This window comes from Haliaeetus albicilla, chromosome 28 (genome assembly GCF_947461875.1).
Source record: "Haliaeetus albicilla chromosome 28, bHalAlb1.1, whole genome shotgun sequence".
Taxonomy (NCBI): domain Eukaryota; kingdom Metazoa; phylum Chordata; class Aves; order Accipitriformes; family Accipitridae; genus Haliaeetus; species Haliaeetus albicilla.
In genome coordinates, this window is record NC_091510.1 from 10,277,926 (window position 1) to 10,295,230 (window position 17,305).

Below are 17,305 nucleotides of genomic sequence, written 5' to 3' on the forward strand. Positions count from 1 at the left end.
AATAAAGCATTATCATACTGCATATAAAAGTAATATCTTAACATTACTATATGTCTGCACTGATCAAAAAATCCCACCAATTCTTGCTTTTTCTACTTCACTGCTGTATAAAAAAAAAATAAAAAAATTGAATGGTGAAAAAAACCCCAAAATTATCTATTTCATTATTTTCTGTTAAAAGGATGCCAAATTGAACCTTTAACACTTTTACTTTGATTAAACTGAGCTTTTCAAGGAAAAGCATTCCATTTAAACTATTTTGAACAGAAAGGATTTTCTTCAACTATTATATCCTGCCTTGAGCCTAAGTTTGTAAAGTATTTGGGATTGTTCTGAAAAGCAAGCCTCCAAATTTTTTATGCCTCAAAATTAAAATGTAAAATTATATTCTGTGGCTTGAGTCTATTTCTAATTTAAAAGGTTTATAGCACTTACATTACATTTTGGTAACCTCCCAGACAGAAGGTCCTCTACTTTAACCAAGACATCTTTCACTACAATTCCACTTCTCGCATGTTTCACACTAATCTTGAAACTAGTTATCTTTCCATTTGGTTGCCGAGGGAGAAACCAGATCAGATTTACAGCTGAATAATTTAAGGCTTCAACTGTGAGATTCACTACTTTACCTGGAGCTTGAAAACAAAACAAACAAAAGCAGTGAGACATACTTTTCTTCTCAGCACTGGAAAAAACAAATACCCATTTCTTTTTTGTAATGTCATTTCTAGCTTCCAAACTCTGAAGCAAATAAATAACAACCATTCACAAACACATGTAAAGTAGCTGATATGCAACCAGCTGTTTTCCAATCTAGTTTAAGTGAGAAATATGATTATTTCAGTCTCATAGTAATATAGTAATTGGTTTGGTCAACTTAAAAATATTTTTCCTAGAAGCAACACATCTACTGTGCCAGAAGTAGCAAGTTTTTGCCTATTTTTGTTTGTTTAAGAGCATATGATGGCACTGGGTGTTTTATGTCACTTTACCTGTGTCATCTTTTCAGTTGGATATAGATTTTTGGTAGCTTTAAATAGCTCAGTTTAATTTGAATATTCACTATTACTGCAGAAATGGTGTTTGTATCAGTGACAGTTTCCAGGGTCTTTTGTCAGAGCATGTGTATTAATCACAGCACAAAGGAATGGGATGCAGCATCTAAATGAGACTTTACATGCTATCTGAACTTTCCTGTGAAGTAGAGCACTGTGGCTTTCTCTTAGTCCTGTCTGCACAGCATGGTCAGCAGCAGGTTCCTGCAATAGCTAGCCTTAGTACTAAGGAGAAAAGGGTTATGCTGCCTTAAAAATATACAACTGTCCACAATTACAGAACTTCCACAGGTAAATTCAGACAGCTCCTCCAAGCTTCTTATTTAGTTTTTGCTTAGGCCCTGCTGAATCTTTTGCAGATCTTTCACCTCCTTCCCCCTCCTCCCAGACTACGGCCTTTATATTTAAATAATTATATCTTCTGGCTAACTTTCCTGCTTTAAACTGCAGCTCTTCATGATCAAGATGTTGGGCTTTCTTTAACCATCCAAGGAAGATTTAAAAAAAAAAAAATTGAGGAGGTGAAAGTATAAATGTAGTATCAGCGACATATTAACTCTCACCTAGAATTTGAAGAAACCTTCCAATTACATTTATAATAAGGGATTTTAGCTTTAATAAAAACGTAAGCAGAAATGCATCAAAAAGTAAAAAGCTAATGTTCTCATATGGAGGAATGCTAGTGTTGTCCTCTGTCAAACATGAGTAAATAAAGCTCATGGAAATATGGTTTTCTACCAGCAATAATGTACAAAGAATAGTAAAGAATAATGATTTTGCATAGCTCCACCTGGTAAGTTTACTAGTCCTTCTTATATTTGGTTTCATGAGTCATTGCATTATCTCAGAAATCTCATGCAGAGTGATGATTTCCTGCCATTAACTGAGATGTGGCACTCTGCAGTTTGCACAGCTACAGAAACCAACCAGGATTCCTAAACACAGAGGGACGGTCACCGCCATGGCAGCACAAATTTTATATTCCACTGAGACTGGTTCACCCTAGCGTAACTGGTCTGGTACCAGCTCTTCAGCCAAGGCACAACTGTTCCCGGAGCATGAGCAAGACTGCAAACACCAAATTAATAAAGATTACGCAAATTCAGACTATATAATTTTTTAATCTTCAAAACCATCAAGTCAAATTTTCATTTCAGCCATATACTATTTTTAAATTTTTTTACTTCAGAATTAAGAAGTAAAAACTTAGTAAAATACAGTCTGTGCTGGGCTTCTTAGAAAAGGCACTTGACTCCAGCACTAAACAAATATGGCTTGACATAAGTAGGCAATGCCAGAGCTGATCCCACAACAAAGTCTGTCTCCTAGGACTGCTGCAGGCAACAGCAGATGGGTCCGCTTAATAGGTAGCTCTGCTCTCCTGTGACCTTGCTTTCTGGAAGCAACCTACCTAGAAACTGGCATAGGAAAACCCCAACAGAAAGACTTTGCATATAAGAAACCCCCATGTGTGCACACTCTAAATGCTGTTACTAGCAAATAGGACAAAATGCACCTTTTCCACTGAGTGAAAGAATAAGAAAAGAATTAGGATTTTATTCTAAATGCATCAGAATTTGTTCAAGTATAAAATGTGCCATGGATACTTTATTTGAACAAATTACAGCAGCTTTAATTAAAATAATTAGCAACTTTATTAAAATTACCACTTTCTGCAGTCTGAAAAAGAAAAGGATCGCTAAATACTCCAACACCAGCACTGTTCTCAGCAGCAACCTACAGGAAAAAAAAAGCCACATTGGAGAATCTATAGGATATATAGTTTCAGGGACTGTGAAAATCTTAAGGATACACAGAGATTAACCTTCTAGCTTTAAACTATATATATACAAATGAACATGCCTTTATAGCTGTATTGTTTAATTTATACTCAACATTTAAATGTGAAAAAATAAAATGGAAAAATTATGAAACCGCTTAAGAAATTGAGAAAACCACATGTGAATATCCACACTTCAGAAGTGCCAAGTCCCTGTTTCATGTTAAAGTCAACAGCAGGAATAACATCAGTAACATTCCTTTTCCTTACCACAACTCACTTAAACCAGCTTCCCCATTCCTATTTTACTCATACTATAACTTAAAAGAGTAAAAGGGAAAATAGGTTATCTTTTATTTCTTGAACTCCTGAAGGACAGCAAGAGCAGGTCAACCTCCCTCAGAGCAGAAACCCAAGGAAAGCATGTCTTTTGGCAGAAAGAAAACAGCTCAGGGAACTGTGGATACACATTATGGTGGATGTGCTTCAATGCCCACAATCATAGCAGAGTCCTCCTGCAGAAGGGCAGTACATTGAGACTTTGGTAGAATTTATGGAGATAAACACAACAATGATGCTATTTGCTCTGTAATATAGGACTTACTGACAATTCAAATCAGTGATGGGCTATGGCATGCAATACTTACAAAGAAAGAGGAATGAAGTCTGACTCCTTATTTTGAAAAAAAGTGACAGAGACAACAAAAGGTAAAACATGAGCAAAATTCCACCAGTGGTGGTAAGAGATGTGTGAAAGAAGCAGCGAAGTGAAAAGCTCTTCAGCAAGGTTAAAGTTGGCAGAATCATTCCCTCCTGCCAGCGTCAGACATCAAAGTTATGGCAGTGGTGCTGACTGCAGACTGCTGAGTACAGACTGTGGGGAAAGTGGGGTGAGAAGGGACAGATGTGCAAAACTACACGTGGATCAGAGTAGAAGTGGCAACAGCATGCAGGGGATAATGAAGGGCAAAGAAAGTGGAAGGAGCCAGGAGGTCAGAAGAAAAACTGTTCTAATCACTTCTCAGGAATAAACTGTGCATCCTTCAGAAGACTGTGTAGCTGTTTCAACAAAAGCATTAAGCTACGGCAGACAAACTACAGCAAAGAAATATGAGGTAACATGGAAGACTTAATCTAGGATGTAAAGGGACACATATGCCTACAACCACTTCCCAAAGCAGTGCATACTCTTCTTGTTGAAGGAGAACCTGTATCACTGGCCAGCTCCTTCTTCCTAAGCCATACAAACACCCTCTCCCCATGCATGGACACCTCATGACTCCAGCCAGTCCTACCTACTTCTGTGTCACAGAGAGAACGACCTGAAACATCTTTAAGCATTGATGAATTCTACAATAACTGCAACAGCTGAGGAAATTACCCGGAGATCTTCAGGGGGTTGACAGGCAATCAGAAAATTCTGACAGTATTAAAATTACATTATATAAACCTAAAGGTATGTCCTAACCTCATTTTTTTGTTATCTCAACTCAAAGTAGGTATTGTAGAAAGAGTCAGAAAGGAAAACTAGCATTAAGACAGACATGGAAACTCCTATTTCATATGTGTAGTTTCAAGAGAACTCAAAGTCACTATGACATAAGTACGCAAAAATTTGCATGGTAAAGGTGTCAGCTACACACACCAATTAGCTTTGAAGAGAAATCAGAATTAAATGCTTACACAATGTACTGTTAGCTTCTAGAGATCACTGCCACAAAGAGCCATTACAGAAAAAATCTTGCAAACATTTAAAAAGGACAAGTTTACTATGCAGATAACAAAGTACTACCCAAAGTTCAAGTAGCTGCAGTTCACATGTGGAAGGACGATTAATTTTTATGCTTTGAAGTATGTTGCCACTAATTATGTAAGTTTAGAAAAAAGTCTTGAGTGCATATTTTTACAAAATCATCAATGATCAGATGTTCAAAATTGTCCATAGCTCTCCAACAGTTAACAAATTATCACTTCTAACTGCTATGTCTTTAAAAATGTTTTTTTCATTAGATGTAAAGAAATTAAGACTGGGCTGTTACAAACAGATTGGAAACCCATATTCAAAGCTGATAAGCTTTGTTGAACTGTACCGTCACATTATTTACCAGAAAGAATTTCACAACAGGACCAAGCCAGGTACCCTGAAACAATAAAGAATGTTCACCCATGCAAAAATCAAGAGCTACTTTTAAATGACACAACAGACTCCAAAAATTAACCAAAGAACCACAAGAAATTGCTCAAGAGAAGGAAAACATGTAATGTTTCTTTTTGGCCACATCTGTAAGGTAGAAAAAGTGTTTCCACCTCAGTCGTTATTGAATCCGTGAGGTTGCTTGTGGGTCATGCGGTCAGGGCGCCCACCAAAGCAGTAGGTAACGTAACAACCCTTAGCTTGCCAACAGACTTTTATTCACTCATGAGAAAAGCCATGTGGTCCCTGCTAGACAGAGGTTGTTGGGTCACAAGTCACTTTTCTGAGTCAAATTCTGCTTTAAGATCAATGTTTCAGGCACCATCAATGGGAAGGATTGCCTCTCATATATATAAACAACGGGCAAATTATTGCTAAGTAAAACAAACTATTTAAAATGTCCCAGAGTTTTCCCAGGGAAGATTCATGTATGGAGCAAAGAATGGAATTTGCAAAACCTTTAATATTGAACCCCACACAAGTGCTACTGAGGTACTTAGAATTGCAAATTGAATTATCTTAATAACTTTTGTCTGAGAAGATTAATTTGCTTAGAGTCTAAGTGATAATACTTTTCTCAAACAGTAGCTGAACTTTTTTTGTGTTTTTTTGTTTTGTTTTTTTTTTAAACAGATGACTGGCAGCAGGAGATCAAAGGATAAACATTTCTCCAGCTGTGGATATGCTGGCTTTTATCAGTATGGTCATCACGACTAGATTCACAGTGAGCAACCTTCCCCCACTGGTAGACATAATTATATTTTTACTTTCTTACACGCATACTTTCTTACACACATACCACCTTTACAAAGAATCACTGCACAGTCCTATTCCTAGTCTAGTCAACTACAATATTTTTTTTATAGCTTTGTGCTATAGGAACATACATGATATGGAAAGAAGCAAATCAAACACATAATTTCATTTCATTCTTGATATTGAAAAGAAGCATGTCTACAAGGTTCTTATGAAAGAGTAAGACAGGCGAAGAACTGCTTGGCAGATATTGCCAAGAGGACAGCAGTTCATTTCTGTCCACTCTGATCAGGAGTGCCTAATCTCAACATAAACAAATTCCACATAGAGAAGTCATGAAAATACATGTACTGATTTTGGCAGTAGATATTCACTGTGAATATCTAGGCAATAAAATCTATGGAAAGGGAATGGAAAAGTATGACTTTTTTATTTCAGGAGATAGCACCAACTAAAACTCCCAGCCTTAGGGAAACCAGGCTAAGGTGTTTACAGGCTACATCTAAACAGATATTCAGGCAGGAAAACTCCTTCTTAAACTAATTAAGTTTAAAATCAAAGAAAGAAGTATGTACCTACATGCTTTTCTGGATCTGGCTGAGATGATTTAGAAATCTATGTGTAATATTCAAAGTGCACCAGTGATGTGAAAGATTAAATCTCAACGAAGATGAAGAAGGGTTTAGATATTCTTGAAAATTCTACCCTTTGCTTTTTACTTTTTACCACAAATGCCATATGTCAATAAGAATATCAATAGAAGAAACTACATTTTAGTACAATTTTGGTTGGACATTATTTAAAGTAGATTTAAAAACGACTACTGTAAACATATACCTGGCTAATGTATCTTGTTATATGGCAACAGTAATTAGCAAGGTCTTTCAGAAAACACTATATGGACCTACCATAAACTCACACAATTTACAATAATTCAGAATTCAAAATACTAAAAGGCATTCATAAAGCTTTTACCATAATTTCATAAGTTGTTCCAGGGTTAAGACTGGTAAGAAGAACTTCCAAACTATCTGGTTTTGTTGTGACCTGTGTATAAGCTGTTTGCATCCATGGGCAGACCTCTTTATATTTAACAATATAGGAGAGAATTCTCCCATTTGGATGCAGTGGCGTATTCCATGACAGCAGAATCCCAGCAGAGCCCACTCTTTCACCTGCAAGGAACGCAGGAGGCCCAGGATCTAAACAAAACAGAACAAAAAAACAAACAAAAAAATTATTTTTTTTTAATATAAATGTATACACACACACACACAAACACACACATATAAAACAGCTTTTAATTAAGTTTCCAGATAATGGAGACACCTTCACAGCTTCTATAAAGAAATTAAATCATCTGCCAGCATAAACCAGTAAAACTACTGAAAACTAACGCACTGTTGAATAAAAAGCTTTTTTCCTGGCTAGAGTCCTGTTACAAAAACAATTAAATAAATTTTGGAACACCAGGAACATTCTTCTGTAAGAATGTAAAAAATGTAATGCTCAAGATCTTCATGGACAAAACAGAGTTTAATGCCAATTTAATATTGGAGACATTCTAGCATGCTTAATTTCAGTTCCTTTCCCTAAAACCATTCAAAACCAAACTGCACTCACTTACAAAACATGTCTAATATGGCTACATTTTTTTGAAATGTCTCCGAAGTCTACCACTATACATATAAAATGGGGCACGGATATTTTCAAAAGCTTATAAATTGTTCTCCTTCATGCTTTTTTTTCCTTTTCTTTTTTTTTTTTTTTAAATAGCCAGGCTAATGGATGAAAACAATTACAACTCCTATCCAGGGCTGCTTCTTAAAAATATCTGATACAGAAACTCTCATGCTCTCATAGAACACCTCAGTGTATTTTTTATGGTTAAAGAAGATGAAAAAAAAAAAAAAGAATGTTCAAAACTGATTATCATTTCTCAGATACTACTGTGCACATAATAAATACAAAAAAAGCATAGTTAAAAAAAATTAACAAAATTTCATCAGTCATTATTAACTCACTCGTCACGTTTGTTGTCACTGTTCTACTTGCAGGTGAACTGTAGAGTGAAGAAGAAACTGAAGAAACTGTAACATTGTATGTTGTTCCAGGAATAGTATTAGAAAAATCAGCCTGAAATAGGACATAGATTTATTTAAGTCTTTCACCAAGAATTATGAAAATGAAATGAAAAAAAACCCCAAACCCAGAAGTTTAAGCATTGCATTACTAAAAGTGATCTGTTAATAAGCTTTTAGAAATACATCAGTATAAAACTATAGTTTACATCTGTTAGGTCCAGTACAGTATTTTGCCATCTTATTTAACTACCCTCCATAAGATTTGTATAACATTCAATATTAAAGAACAACAAAATTAACTATTAATTTTATCACAGAATCACCTATCAGTGTATCTATGAAGTTTTTCTGTATCACCATCATTATCAAAGTAAAATTGAAGCATTATAAAATTCCTTTTTGAAAGAATAAACACAAAAGCAGCCTGAAAAACCCACAAGTTTTTGATGCTTAAGCTAGCCCATCTTTTGAAATAATCATAACAACTTTTTAGCAAGCATTTATATACAATACCTGTATCTTTGCAGTTCCAATAAAAAACAAAAGCAAAACAACCAGAATAACCATTATTTCTGTTAATATTATTATATTTTCCAGACAGCAGAATCAAAAAGTGTTCCTATTTCTTTTTGATGGCTTAGCAGTGAAATGTTGCCTGCATTAATGATTTAAGCACAGATCTTCCTGGCAAGTACACAATTAATGAGCCTGTATTACTCAATAGCTCTGCTCTTCCTTTGTTAAACTATTCATGAACCCTTGGACGACTGGCTGTATCCTTCTAGCAGACTTAAAAAAAAGTAAATTCACTACCTGTTGTTAGTTACCAAACTCTGGATGCTGAAATTTGCTCTCACCAATTTTTCATTAATACTTTCATATTCATATTTGCATTAAATAGCTAAGGAGTCAAGCTTGAATTCCTCATGAGCACAGTGCATAAGGAAAAGCTGGCCATGCAAGTCATGTAATAAAAGCACATACTTGATACTCCCTAACTCCATGATCTAGGATAACAACAGAACCATGATCAGGAATAAGATCCACATGAAATCTGTCTACATGTCCATACGGTAGTCTCCAATACAGTGAAAAAGAATATGATGAAACATTGAAGAACTTAAGTCCTTCTGGCTTTGCAGGTTCTGAAAGAGAATTGTGGAATATAAGACATTAACTTAAATAGCCCCCTTTACAAATATATTAGTAGTTACAACTGAATGTAAAAGCATTCAAGAACAGTTTACCTGCTACTTGAAGGATAATTGCTAATTAGCCTGGATACAGCAGTATATTGTACTATAGTTGCTATACTCCCACTGAGACTTGGTTGATAATCTCCCAGCTATGCTGTGCAGACATTCCCACTCACAGAGAGCAAGCTCAAGTATCTCTGCCCAGTATTCAGTTAACAGAGAATCTCTGCACAGTCCTGGTGTTTCTGCTGTCCTCAACCTTAAAGTTACCACTACTACTGTCATAACTAGTGCTACTTAACTCTTTTATACTTCCCATGTATTTAGAATCCCACTAATTCCGTGAAGTCTAGTTAGCCAAGTCCCCAAAATTTAGATGTTTTACTCTTTTTTTTTTTAAAGTCAAGTTTCCACCTACTCCTGTCACACCATCTCACTTTCTTCTGCTTGTAAATGCACCTTTAAATCTGTATCATCCACTCTAAGCCTAATAATGAACCAGATTTTAGCCTCTTCAATAGGTCATTAAAACATTATCTACCTATAATATTGTATAATTTATCCACCTGTGCAATCCATAGCCACGTGCATCTATCTCCTTTCTACTTTGGAAAGTACACACAGCTAACAGCTTTCCCTTTGCTTATCTCCCAGAGCAAGCCCAGTCAGTGATGCTATTCACCACGTTTCAGATTCACCACTACCCTTGCACTCAGTCCTTTGTCTGCCTTACTAACATGGATCTTCAGAATTCTGACTAAATCGTCTAGTACTCTTTATACACTAATATCATACTGTGCAGTCTGAATACCATATCGCTGCCATCCTGAAAGAGTTCCACTCCTTTCTTATTTCCTGTAAATCTGCTTACATTATATATCTTTCATGAACTCTTTACACTGACTATCCAAAATTGCAGAATAGTTTCAGATTACTCCAGTTTTGCCATCAAATAATCTATCTGAAATATTAATATACCCAAATATTACCTTTAGATTTTATATTCAGTCTGGATTTGCCTTATATGTATGATTTATAACTTGTTGTTTTATTTGAATACTAACAGAACAACAACAAAAAATATACGCGGAGGTGTGCAAGTGTAACTGAGAGTGTAATTTCTTCCTTTTAGTATACTTTTATGAATTTTAAGTCCTACTGCTATCATCAGTACTATTATTTCCATGGATCTCAACTTCCTTTAAAGCTGGATTTTTTGCTTATAGAGGTCTTTTTATACAGACCCATGATTAATCTCTGAGTGTACAATCATTACAATACTGAAGACCTCTCTTTACCTCAGTTGAATTACTTCTGACTCAGCAGTAGAAGAGAGCATAAAAATGTCTTCATGGAAAGAGAAATTTAGCGCCATGAAGCTAATGCTCTTTCGAGTATTAGCCCATGACTAAGAATTACCCTTCCCACTGACACTAAAAAAAAGCCTCACTTCTACCTTTCTGCAGATTTAACCACATTATCAGGGAACGTATACGTGAGGGTTCACTTGAGCCTCATTGCACCTGCTCTTCTACAGTTCCCTGCTCTGTTTCACGCACATGCACACACAATTCTTACCAGCAGTCGTCAGCATATTTGTATAAAGTATATAGCCAATATATTTATGTAAAGCATAGTCAGAACAATTTGCTATAAATTTCACAATTTCACCTGCAAAAATACTCCTTAATATCTGCAATATATATTAGGAGTGATTGGATTGAAAATTAGTCGAGGTTGAGTAGACACATCAGGGAATACGGAATGTATATTTTTCAAAAAATTAACCATTATAAACCAGCAGGCTCAGCATCACAATGTAATCTCAATACCTTTAAGTAAAAGGAAGCACAATTAGGTCAACCAAACTGACTTAAATCTTCCCTGCATTAGAAAAAAAAATTAATTGCAATTAAAGTATTATAGCACTGCAGTCCTACTTTAAACTTTCAAAGATATACACAAGATTTTTTTCTTATTAATTTTACCCTCAAGACATTACCTCAAAACAAATGTAAGGATTTTCACCCCTAGGTCACTTTATTTTAAAGGCTCTCTTTGACCTCTTGCTTCAGTCCCCCTGACTAAGGCAGAAGAACCAGCAGTTTGTCAAGCACTGATCCCAAAAGCAGACATACAAATGTCATGACATTTGGTCAAAGTTGTCATTCAATGACAGCTTCCAACACTTCTCAGGTCTCTCTCATACAACTATGTCATTGCCACAAAAAAACCTACAAAAAGTAGTATAAGAAAGTAGTAAGAGAAAATGGTTGAGGTAGTTAGGTGCATCTTTCTGCTCTTTAAATTTCATCTCTATTTCACATTAGTACATTACAGTAAACTGCAGACACATGTTAAGGTTAAGATTTTACCCCACTAAGTTTTAATCACAGATCTACTAAGAAACAGTCCTTGAATGGAATAGTTTACAATCTAAAGCCTTAACTCTACAAACATTTGTAAACCTGTTTAACTTCACTCACTGCAAAAAACCTACTGAAATCAGATAAGGTAAAACTCAGCTCATGTGTAACTCGTTGCAGGATAAAACCTGAAAAATAACAAAAATACTAAAAATGGTCAAAAGAAATCCAGCACGGCTGAAAAAATTATGTTTCTGGTACCATACCACTAGATGCAGGTTGAATAGGGTATAAGTAATATATGTCCACAACCACCGCAAACTATTACATGCAAGATCTCTTGAAATTCCAATATTATTCTGCAAAGTGAGATGTACAAAGCTGTGCACTGCTATTGACAGCTACCATTCACTGACAAGGAGAGAAAGCAAGAAAACATACAGACCTGTCACGATTTCAATGAAAGCAGAAGCTCCTTCAATATTTCCTCTTAGTCTTTGCAGTGTGAAATTATAAATGCCCCCAGCAGTCAGGTCTGTAACACTGAAGTCAGTCAGTGCTCCTGGAATCCTGAACTTGTTAATAAAGGTGTTGTTTGATAAAGATGCTTTATAATAAGTGAAGTTAGTCTTGGTTGGATTCCACATTAAAGTTGCAGAGGAAGTATTTACCATTTTTAATGCCAGACCGCATATCCCAGCTGGTTCTACAGTAAAAATGATTCAGATTAATAAAGAAAAAATTAATGCATAGCCCTGAAAACATAAGAAAAGTACTATCTTTTAAAAATAAGTGGGTTTTTATTTTAATGATTTGAGGGTTCACAGCATCATGAAACATAAAAATTTTAGAAGTATGTTTGTATGGATATATAGTAAATAGTGCCATTATGCTGCACAGGGTAAAACGTGGGAATGTACATGCTGTGTGCACTCTGTAATTTATGGAAGAAAATTCCAGACTTATCAGATCTTCTGTAAGATCAGTAACATTGCTCACTGGCGAAACAGAATGAGAATGGAAAACTTTGTAAACAGAAGTAGAGATTTTATTCAGTTAAGTTTTCTAAAACATACCGTAAGCCACATAATTTTAGAAAACTATTCATCTGTTCACTTAGGAATACAGTAAATCACATAGTCTCAGTGATTATCCCTTTTTTCCTTTCTAAATATTCCTTTTGGTTACATTCAGGTTCCTCAAATCACAGATAGTTATTTACAAATAGCACCTCCATTAATCTGTGCAGCACAGCTGCAGTTAGAAAAGAAAAATATTTCCATTCCTCCTAAAAAATGGAGTCTTCCAGATTATTGATTTATCTTGCTCGAAGCTTTCTGAAAAATACTAATTAGCATAATCCCATTAAGGGCTGGATTATTCAGCATGAAAAAAATCCTAAATGTTTGCCATTAAAATGATAGAGTAAATTCTCCATAATCTAGCCATATACTGGACTCATCCACAATACTCTTGAAAATATTTGCTTGAGGATAAAAAGCACCTTCAGGACCATGATGATGATTATTCTGCTGCACTTTTCATTAACAAGAATCTGCAGGACTAGATCTGGGGTTTTTCAGAGATTCACTCATCTTTGAATAACTAAGTGCTGAGCCTCCTTAACTATTAACTGGGTTAAGGAGTTACAGTCCAAACAGACCACAGAAAATCCATCAAGGAAGGGAGGAGGTCTATGACATGCATGTGTATAAATCTGGGAGTTGATTTATTTTCCGATGACACTTAGCTGCTCTTTATCTGCTTTGGCAGTCCAGAATCCAATATAAATCTACTCCTTCAAATCTCTAGACAAACAAACTGTCCTCTTTTTATGCTGTATCACAGGAGCATTGGAAAATCCATGTTTGCTCAGAGACAGAAAATGAGTGCAAGATACAGGCTAATTTTCTGGACCTTGTCAAGCTATCTGAAGCACAATTCCTCTTACTCTTTTAAGCATTCTGTGGCCTTGTACAGGAGCAATCCTCCAATCTTGGACCATGGTCTTGCAAGAATTTAAGAGGTGTAGAAACAATTGTAAACAAAATGCAAGGTAATTCTTAAAGTACAGGATGCTATTCTGGCAAGATCTTATTCTGCTAGAGCTGGAAGAATTTTGTGAGTCCACCTCTTTTTTCAAACGGTTATCTGCAACTATGTCTAGGCTGCTCGACTTCAACCCAGCAAGTTACATACAAAGCTCCTGTTTAAACACCTATCACAAGAGGAACTTGCCTCCCAAATTTAAAGTTTCATTTTGAACTGTATGACCCTTTTGAGTCACTTACATACAATGATTTAAATGTCTCTGAACATTTACTGTTTTTCAAAAAGAAAAAAGACAAGTTATAAGGTATTTCCTTACTTGTGATGACTTTTTTCTCCACAGCCACAGAGGAATCCAAGCCTTTAACTGTCCTTAACTGAAAACAGTATTCTGTCCCAGGGACCAGGTTTTTCACTACAGCTCTGCTGTCATAAACAGTTCTGGTAAGCTGCTTTTCATTATTCATTAGACAATATGAAAGCTATGGAAGAAAAATAATTTCTTATATTGGAGTATTTCACTTCATAAAAAAAAAATGTTCAGAGATTCCAACTACCTGTTTATAGAAAAATATTTACAGTATTTTCCACATTTTAAAGACCAAAAAAAAAATCAAGAATATGGCTTAAGCTTTATCTTATGTTCCACAAGGTTGATCCACCACTTATTCTGAAATTGCTTACTAGCCCAGTGGTGAAAGCAGTGACTTTAATCTTTAAAAGTAGATGGAGGAAGCAAAGTTAAGTCATGGCTTACAGGTGACATGTTTTTGCTCTTGGAATAAGGATAATAGAGTGTACTCCAACTGCTCAGTCACACAGCTGTACAATTAACTACAAGATAGAATGAGAATAGCCAAGGGGTAGAAGAGCAGCCTAAGGATTAATCAACAGGATGAGATACATTTTTTTTATTCTACAATGGAGACACTTCCAAGATCTCTGTACCTTTCTGGCAAAAAAAAACCCAAACAAAATCAAACAAAAGCAACCAAAAAACACCCATGCACTGTTCAGAGCTGAGATTCTGAAAAGAGTCCCACTCAACTCTGCTCACTGGTACACCTTGAAAACTGACTTGTTTAGAGTCACTGCAGAGAATAAAAGTGCTGGAGATACCATGTAATTGAAATTCAGGGACTTAACTCCTAGAGGCTGTGAGGATTCCTTCTGACCTCCCAGACAACTCTAAGATGAGAAAAAAAATTCCTGTGATAGTCCTTTCTTTGGACTTAGAAAACTGTCACTGCAGACTGTTTCATATCTGCACTAGTGAAAAGCAAGATGCACACTGTGTCTGCCCTGCAGAGGAGGGCTCGACAAGCATCTCCAGCACACAGACGTGGGTTTCTCAGGTGTGTCAATTAGTACTAAGAGATCAAGAAGGTTTACAACTCCTACATCAGTGTGTCCTGTCCTGCCACCCGTTATTTCCTCTATCAGAAGAGGGATATTCTACACACAGCAGTGACCTGAAAGCACTTTGGTTCAGCTGCTATTCATTTGGGGAGGAATGATCCAATTCCCCTCTGTATATTTTACCAGCACAGTACCTGTTAATACACACTAAATCTTGGAGACTGTCATCACCTTATTAGAATTACAGCACTGCAAAATGCTAGAAGCAAAGCTATAAAGATTTACATCTAGTATAAAGAAGTTAGGAAAGTACCTTTTGTGCACTCTTCGCTCTACAAACTACAATATATTGCACAGAAAGTTGGTGAGCTGGGATAATTAATTTTAAATGATTAGTAAAATGATCCCTTCCATGCAGGTACACCTTACTAAGCAACCAGTCTACTGAAGCCTTTCTCATTAAAGATTTAAAGATAAGCTCATTTATTCAGACAAAACACTGTCTAATGTGGCTGCTTGCTCTATGAGATGCTGAACAATACTGTGCCATAAAGATCAATATTACAATTACAAGATGACAGTTACTTTCCACAGGATGGTAAAAATAACCTGACCACATACAAAAGTATATCTGAACTGGTTCCAAACATTAATGAGAGAATTTAATTTAATTTTAAAATTTGTAAAACCACTCCAGTCTACATCACCAAATTGTGCTGTGGTAGGTCAACTGGCTACTCTTACTCATTCAGATCAATGCAGCGTTATACTAATGAAGAAGAAATGTCAAGAAACTATACTAAGAATACTCAGATTTCAAGTTTTAGGTAAGGATATAATTGAAGTCATGGGGAAGGGGGAGGAAAAGTATTGGACACTGTAATATTGGGGTATAAACTGTGTAAGACCACTAAAGCAAAGTACTTTGTCTCATGGTAGTGATACATGCTAAAGAATATCCTAGTCAAGTAAGTTAACCGTGCAAGGCTATACCTTGAAATCTTTATTGATTCAAATGACGTGTTTAAAGAACAGTTTGCTATCACAAAGTTTTATTGACTGCATGACCGTGTTTATACAGGGACTGCAAAATGCAAAGGATAACACAGACTGCAAAAGACAGGGTACAAAAGAGAGACTGGTTGACTGTCATAGTGAAACATGATCCAGAGATGAAGTATTTAGATATCATAGTGGATTGTTTCTGACCAGAGAACTGAAAGAACAGAAATAACTCTAGATTTTGTGCTAAGCGTTGCAAAGGATATGGTTCAAAATACAAATGCTAAAGAGCCACTCTGTAATACCAACCATGAAATATTAGAACTCAGCTTCTTAGTAAGAATAAAAAGTCCAGCGCAGTGACATTTAATTAGAAAAGGAGAAATACTTAAAAATGATTAAGCAAGTTAAAAGGAAATTACAAGGACGACCCAAAAATATTATGGTATGAAAAACACTGAAATGCAACTTTAATACATAATACACCACTCAGTTTGTAGAGGGAATGTAGAAATAGCAAAAATATTTGAACAGTAAAGAGGATTACTTTAAGAAAAGATATCCTTAAAAACTGGAGATCATGTCAAAATAAGAAAATTAAAACTATAAACTTGTCTAATTCATGCAAGCTAACTTAAGAAGCACAGGGAAGTAGGGCAGAGCAGAAACACTGGTCAGCAGGCCAAAAGAGACTGAAGAGCAAATTGAAAATGGTATAACAACTACTGAAAACAATAATTTAAACACACAATAAGCTTATCTGGGTGTCGGGGAGGCCACCAGCTGACCAAAGTACAAAGAGAGCACTCAGTATAGACTAGCCCATATGAGAAATAGTAATTGAATTATTTGTTCCAGTGGTCAAGGATGGTCCCACAGCAGAATCATTATTAATGAACTATGAATTGTGAGTCAAATCAAGTTGTCTCAAATTGAAATGTCCATAGAAAAGGTTTTTTTAAAAGTCTTGACATTAGTCAGAAAGGTAGACAGCATGTTATTGCCTAGGAAAGGAACAGGAAGCAAAACAGAAAACACTATTAACCTTTTGATAACTCCATTATGCACCCAATCTCAAGGATAAAAAAGGCTTAGAAAAATTAAAGAAGAAAATAATAAGAGATGTAAAACAGCTTCCACACAAGAACAATGCACAGAAGACAACTGAGAAATTAAAGCTTATAAAATCACAAAAGATATGGGTATGGTGAATAGGGAAGTACTAGCTATTTCTAATACCACAAGAACCTAAAGAATACCAGGTTTAAAATAAAAAGAGTGTACTCTTTCAAACAGGGCATAATGAAATTGTAAAGTATACAGGATTAAACAAATTCAGAAAAAAAGTCACTGTTTTTCTTATGTATGTCCAGTTTCAACCTATCGCACAGGAAATCCCTGAGCTACTTAGTGCCCAAGGCCAGGAGGGTATGGGAGGTATCAAATGTTTGCAGTTTTGTCTTG

The 17,305-nt window shown here is 35.7% G+C and overlaps 1 protein-coding gene across 2 annotated transcripts in view; it reads right to left on the bottom strand.

The window, feature by feature from the left end:
- The window catches only part of PTPRQ (protein tyrosine phosphatase receptor type Q), a 114,045-nt gene extending 105,411 nt beyond the window's left edge, over positions 1-8,634 (bottom strand). The window contains exons 1-5 of one of the 2 annotated variants that reach the window (XM_009921855.2): positions 8,383-8,634; positions 7,810-7,921; positions 6,761-6,987; positions 2,723-2,792; positions 436-635 (exon numbers count right to left, since the gene is read on the bottom strand). In XM_009921855.2, the coding sequence (XP_009920157.2) occupies positions 436-635; positions 2,723-2,792; positions 6,761-6,987; positions 7,810-7,921; positions 8,383-8,436 (663 nt within the window). In that variant the 5' untranslated portion in view covers positions 8,437-8,634. The remainder of the gene's footprint in view (positions 1-435; positions 636-2,722; positions 2,793-6,760; positions 6,988-7,809; positions 7,922-8,382) is intronic. The other variant, XM_069773417.1, reaches the window with a different exon arrangement.
- Positions 8,635-17,305: the final 8,671 nt, after the last annotated feature.